Source organism: Lithobates pipiens, unplaced genomic scaffold (genome assembly GCF_037356315.1).
Source record: "Lithobates pipiens isolate NorthernLeopardFrog02 unplaced genomic scaffold, aLitPip1_a1.2 Scaffold_28, whole genome shotgun sequence".
In the NCBI taxonomy this organism is placed as follows: Eukaryota; Metazoa; Chordata; class Amphibia; order Anura; family Ranidae; genus Lithobates; species Lithobates pipiens.
In genome coordinates, this window is record NW_027507789.1 from 15,910,387 (window position 1) to 15,916,845 (window position 6,459).

General features: G+C 42.1%; 1 protein-coding gene across 1 annotated transcript; it reads left to right on the forward strand.

The window, feature by feature from the left end:
- The first annotated feature begins 1,187 nt into the window (after positions 1–1,187).
- On the forward strand, positions 1,188–3,589 carry LOC143935117 (E3 ubiquitin-protein ligase TRIM39-like). The gene has a single exon (XM_077458755.1). It carries the CDS (start codon positions 1,300–1,302, stop codon positions 2,785–2,787), a length of 1,488 nt encoding a protein of 495 aa, XP_077314881.1. The 5' UTR covers positions 1,188–1,299; the 3' UTR covers positions 2,788–3,589.
- Positions 3,590–6,459: the final 2,870 nt, after the last annotated feature.

The following is a 6,459-nucleotide window of genomic DNA, read 5'->3' on the forward strand; positions in this document are numbered from 1 at the left end:
ACATGGCATTTTCCTACACACAACTGCCACTCACTGGATATTTTCTTAACCACCATTCTCTGTAAACCCAAGAGATGGTTGTGCGTGAAAATCCCAGTAGATCAGCATTTTTTTTTAAATACTCAGACCAGCCCGTCTGGCACCAACAACCATACCACGTTCAAAGTCACTAAAATCCCCCTTTTTTTTTTCCCATTCTGTGCCTAAATGCAATGAGTCGCTGCCATGTGATTGGCTGATTAGCAATTTGTGTTACCAAGCAATTGAACAGGTGTAACTAATAAAGTGGCCAGTGAGTGTATATTTTTTATATATATATATATATATATATACGGTATATATTTATGTTTTTCAATATATGTTTATTAAGAAATTAGAACCGTAACAAGTATAATAGAAAAACAAAAGAAAAGGACAAGTACAGTGTCATGCGCAATTAAAGTGAATGGCAATCCATATCCCCCCACAGTAGTAAAAAAGAGAAACCTCTATATTCCCCTGAAAGAAAAAAAAAATGTTTATTAGGGGTACACTGTAAAGGTACAATGAAAAAACTCCTCTGGCCTGGGATCACACTGTACCACGACCATGAAGTTATATATTTTTTTTATATTTATGTATTTATTTGCATTTTGTTTAAGGTCACATATGCACTTTATGTTTATTGAGGTTATATAGCACTGCACTTCTTTATTATAAATGGGGTGATTCTTCCTAAAAGGGACATAGACAGCAATAAAAACCTGACACTGGGTGTAATACCACTCTGCTGCACACCATCTAAAACGTAAAAAGATTTTCCTTGTTGGCAAAAACATAAAAAAAAATAAAAAAATTAAAATATATATATATATATATATATATATATATATATACACATATATATATATATATATATATATATATATATATAATATATAATTTTTTATTTTTATTTTTTTTTAGTTATCCTTTAACAGGCTGGAATGTAAAATGTACATACTGAGCTCTGAACACGCCTCTAGTGGGGAAACTTGTAGCAGGCTTTTGTGATCATTTTATATGTAAGGGAGGAATTTAAGTTTCGTTTCTCCCTTTCATGCTTTCACAACAGTGACCCAATGAGCTAAAAAAAAAAAAAAAAAAAAAAATAATAATAAAGCTACGGGATTGGTTACACTGAGTTTAGAGGTCGGACAACCTGCGCAGTATCATTTCTCTGCTCAAATACACAAATTTTGTCGTCAAGCTCTGTGGAGCTTCTCTTGCTGGCTCTCGGTAAAGAACCGCGTTTAACTTGTTTATCTTCTTTCAGCTTTGATGGCGTCAATTTCCCAGGATGGACAACCCTGCACTGAATGTGTAAAAACCTGTACAGATCCTGAGCTGGATAAACGGGGGATAATATCTGCACCATATGTGTGTCCCGAGTCCCGAGAGCAGTCATCGGAACAGCCGGCCTTCATAAAGGACACAACTCGAGAAGAGGAGGCTGTGATCTTCTGTACGTATTGTATTCACTCCTCTGTACCTGTTATTCAATCATGTCTGCACTGCGAAGCTTCTCTGTGTGATGACCACCTGAAGGCTCACAACAAGTCGCCAGAACATGTTCTAACAGAGCTCACCACCTCCCCGGAGAATAGGAAGTGCTCCATCCACAAGAAGATCCTGGAGTATTACTGCTATGAAGACAATGTCTGTATCTGTGTTTACTGCTTGGCTGAGAAGCACAGGCTCCATCAACTGGAAAACCTGGATGAAGCCACCGCAAAGAAAAAGAAGAAACTAAAAGACCTTCTGGAGACCTTGGTCTCAGAAAGCGAGGACCTGGAGAAAAACTGCCAGAATATTATTAGAAGTATGATGGGAATTCCAAAGAAAGTATCTGACCTAAAAGAAAAAGTTGCTAGCTCATTTCAAGACATTAGAAGAAGGCTGGAGGATCTAGAAAAGAGAGTCCTAGAAGAGATCTTCAACCAGGAAACGGCAATGATCGTATCGGGCAATATTCAGTTGCAGAAGCTGAACGTGAAGAAGACCCTATTGTCCAGTAAGATGCGTCGCATTGAGGAGCTGTGCAAAGAGACCGACCCCCTGACTGTCTTAGAGTTTGGTGAGGACAACTTTTATGATAACTCAGAAGATCAAAAGAAAGATGACCTGAAGGAAGCCGATAAAAAGATGTACGTTGTAGAGGACTTGAATAAGTTTCTAATCGCTCTGACTTTACACAATGGCTTGAATAATATTGTAACCGAGACCAGGAAAGAATATTGTATCCCTGAAGCTAAAGAGATCCTGCTGGATCTGAATACAGCAGCTAATAATGTATTGGTTTCCAGTGACCTCAAGTCCGTTTCTTGGTCAGTCTTAGGCCAACGTCGTAAAGAAACTGTAGAGAGATTTGAACAGCATCAAGTGTTGAACACAAGTGCATTTTCTGCTGGACGGCATTACTGGGAAGTGGAGGCGAGTGAATCAGAATACTGGATGATGGGAGTGACCTATCCAAGTATCGACCCCAAGAGCCCGGAGTCTTGGATTGGGAATAATGGCAAATCCTGGTGCTTGTGCAAGTGGCACGATGAGTATTCAATTAGACATGATAGTAAAGATGTCAATACACATTCTTATTTGTCCTGCAAGAAGGTGGGAATCTATCTGGATTATGAGGCCGGGCAGCTGTCCTTCTATGAACTGAGTGACCACATCAGACACCTCCACACCTTCACTGCCACCTTCACTGAGCCCCTTCATGCTGCATTCTGGGTGGAGGACAACGGGTGGCTCAGAATAACAAGCTAAATATACAATAAAGCCGGACATTTTCTAAATCGATTGGTTTCCCTATCAACACAGCTAGTGTTGATGGGGGAATCCCTCCATTGGAGCTATTTGGGGGGGGGGGGCAGACACACGGTCAATATTGCTAGTGCCGATAATCGCATGAAAAGCCCACCATGCTGGCTGTACCCAAGTCTGCCCATACATGGTTTGAATCTCGGGCCGGCCGGTCCCTGCTGAACCAGTCAAGATCCAAACCATCTATGACTGGATTAACAGAGTAGGAGAGCTCTAGATTTTTCATTCTAAAGAAGTTGGGTGGAGTGCCAAAATTCAATGAATGGATGGGCCAACCACTGATTGAATTTAAACAGGTTCAAAAATTCTCAGTGTGTGGCCAGTTTACAACTCTTCCTTATCTCCTGTGTGGATCAACAATGAAAAATCCAATGTCCGTGTGCCCCATGGACTACTTATCTTCTGGACCCGAGGCCCACAGATTGCCTACTGCCAGGAAATAACATTAAGAAGAAATTCTTCCTGGTCTCAAGCACAGTCTGATTCCAATCCTTCTTTTTTTGTCTTTTTTTTTTTTTATATAATTTTTGTACATTTTCTTTTAATTTCAAGTGAACCTGTCACACCTTTTAAAACCTGTCTAATTTTTCTGTCAACGCATGATTGATCTTCACGGTCATAATGTCTATCAGTCAGCTCTAATCGCTTATTAGATGTCATGTGTGTATGTGATTTTGTTGCAGTACCAACCAATCAATACCTTAATTTTCGTTTTCCCTAATACAGTGATTTTTATGCCTCTGTGTTTGATTGTCTCTGTCATTATTGACCCTTTGAGCTTTCACCATAGAAATTAGATCAGTTTAATGCCGCAACAATTCTATAAATGAGGGGTCTCCAAACTTTCTAAACAAAGGGCCAGTTTGCCATCCTTCAGACTTAAGGAGGGGGCCGGACTGTGGCCATTGGGAGTAGATAAGATCCCAACATCAGTGGGAATAAACAATGCCCCATCTTTGGTGTCAGCGGGAGGAATAGCACCCCATCGTTGGTGTCAGTGGGAGGAATTGTGCCCTGTCATTGGGAGGAATTTTGCCGCATATTTGGTGTAATCGAGAGGTATTGTACCCCATCATTGGTGTCATTTGGAATTGTGCCCTATCAGTGTCATTGGTCCCCATCTTTGGTGTCCTTGGGAGGAATTGTGCCCCCATCTTTGGTGTCCTTGGGAGGAATTGTGCCCCATCTTTGGTGTCAGTGGGAGGAATTTATCCATTGTCCCATTGTTTGTATCAGTGGATGAAAATAGTGCCCTGATGGCCAGATTAAAGCAAGCAAAGGGTTGCATCTGGCCCCCAGGTCGCAGTTTTAAGTCCACTGCTATAAATTATCAAAGGATTCATTTGGTGTGATCTACCATTATGCCCCGTACGCACGATCGGACATTCCAACAACAAAATCCATGGATTTTTTTCAGGCGGATGTTGGCTCAAACTTGTCTTGCAGACACATGGTCACAAAGTTGGTTCGAAATTGCGAACGTCAAGAACTTGGTGACGTACGACGAGCCGAGAAAAATTAAGTTCAATGGCCAGTGTGGCTCTTCTGCTTGATTCCGAGCATGCGTGGAACTTTGTGCGTCGGAATTGTGTACACACGATCGGAATTTCCAACAACTGATTTTGTTGTCGGAAAATTTTAGATCCCAGATCTCAAATTTTGCGTGACAGAAATTCCGATGGAGCCTTCACATGGTCGGAATTTCCAACACAAAGTTACCATCGAACATTTTTCATCAGAAAATCCGACCGTGTGTACGGGGCATTAGTGTTAGCTCACCCTTTCAGAAGAAATTAAACCGTGATCCTACACCCTCCCTAACCTCCCAGTCCCTGCTGTACTTGCCTCCGTGGGTGATGGGCTGTTAGTGTCCATGCAGCCAGTGTAGAGGTCCAGAAAAATTCTTCTCTTTTTTTTAAAATGCAGTGCAGAAGGAATGGAACCTCTTCTGGCTTTTTTTGTTCCCTGGGAATTTCTACTCTCATCCTTCCTTTTTAAAGGTGTCAGACATCACAAATAGTAGTAGTAGTAGTAGTAAGAATATTTAGAACCTCTGTGAAGCTTTTACTGCAGATTTCGCACCACATTCTGTCCAGGTGACAATTGTCAGACCGAACAGGGGGAAGCAAAGGAAAATCTCCTTTAAAGCAGAGTTCCACCCAAAAATAGAACTTGCGCTTTTCGGAATCCTTCCTGTGTCACATTTTCCACCTTTTCGGGGAGAGCAGATACCTATCTAATATAGGTATTTTGCTCCCACTTCCAGGCATAGATAGCCAAGCCAGCCGCGGGTATCTACGCCACTTCCGGTGCCTTCTCCACCCCCCCCCCCCCCCGCTGTCTTCTGGGAGACACTTCCTGATTCCCTTACCGACGATGGTGGCACCAATACCCGAGAGCCGAGGGATGGGTCAGTTTCGGGTGCCGACATTGCAGGCACCCTGGACAGGTAAGTGTCACTATTTTAAAAGTCAGCAGTTACAGTATAAAAAATCAGAGACCGATAACATTTGAAGCTCAGCTGGGGTTATAGCCCTTCGCCACTTTAGCCAATATTAAAAAATCGAAGAAAAACTACGAACTGGTAAGGAAGGTCTGTGTTCTGGGCTTCATCCCATGGACCCTGCAAAGCCCAACCATGGCCCTGCAAAGTCTCCCACAGTCACCTTATTTAGTCACATGTCACCAGTGTTTTGGGCTGAATGATGCAAAGGGTCATTCCACCTTGAAGACTGAGGACAGACTGTGAGTGCAGGGTTCATGGACCCACCCCAACGGTCAATGTGCAGAGGGGCAGCCACACATAGAATCCTGTCATTAGGTAACCAGCCTGAACACTTTGAAAAAGAGTATGTCCAAACAATTGTTATACACAGTGCATCCAGAAAGTATTCACAGCGCTTGACTTTTTCCACATTTTGTTATATCCAAAATGGATTAAATTCATTATTTTTCTCAAAATTCTACAAACCATACCCAATAATGACAACGTGAGAGAAATTTGTTTGAAATCTTTACAAATGTATAAAAAACAAAAATCCCACATATATAAGTATTTACAGCCTTTACTCAATACTTTGGCACCAATTACAGCCTCAAGTTTTTTGACTATGATGCTACAAGCTTGGCACACCAATTTCTGGGCAGTTTCTCCCATTCTTCTTTGCAGGACCTCTCAAGCTCCATCAGGTTGGATGGGGAGCGTCTGTGCGCAGACATTTTTAGATCTCTCCAGAGATGTTCAATCGGGTTCAAGTCTGGGCCACTCAAGGACATTCACAGAGTTGTCCCGTAGCCACTCCATTGATATCTTGCCTGTGTGCTTATGGTTGTTGTCCTGTTGGAAGATGAACCTTCTGAGATCCAGAGCGCTGTGGAGCAGGTTTTCACCAATGGCTCTGTACACTGTTGCATTCATATTTCTTTCAATCCTGACTAGTCTCCCAGTTCCTGCCGCTGAAAAACATCCCCACAGCATGATGCTGCCACCACCATGTTTCACTGTGGGGATAGTATTGACCAGGGGATGAACAATACCTGGTTTCCTCCAGACATGATGCTTGACATTCAGGCCAAAGAGTTCAATCCTTGTTTCACTGAAATAGAGAATTTTGT

Excerpts from the sequence above, each read along its gene's own strand:
- LOC143935117 (XM_077458755.1), top strand. The coding sequence starts at position 1,300 with ATGGCGTCAATTTCCCAGGATGGACAACCCTGCACTGAATGTGTAAAA.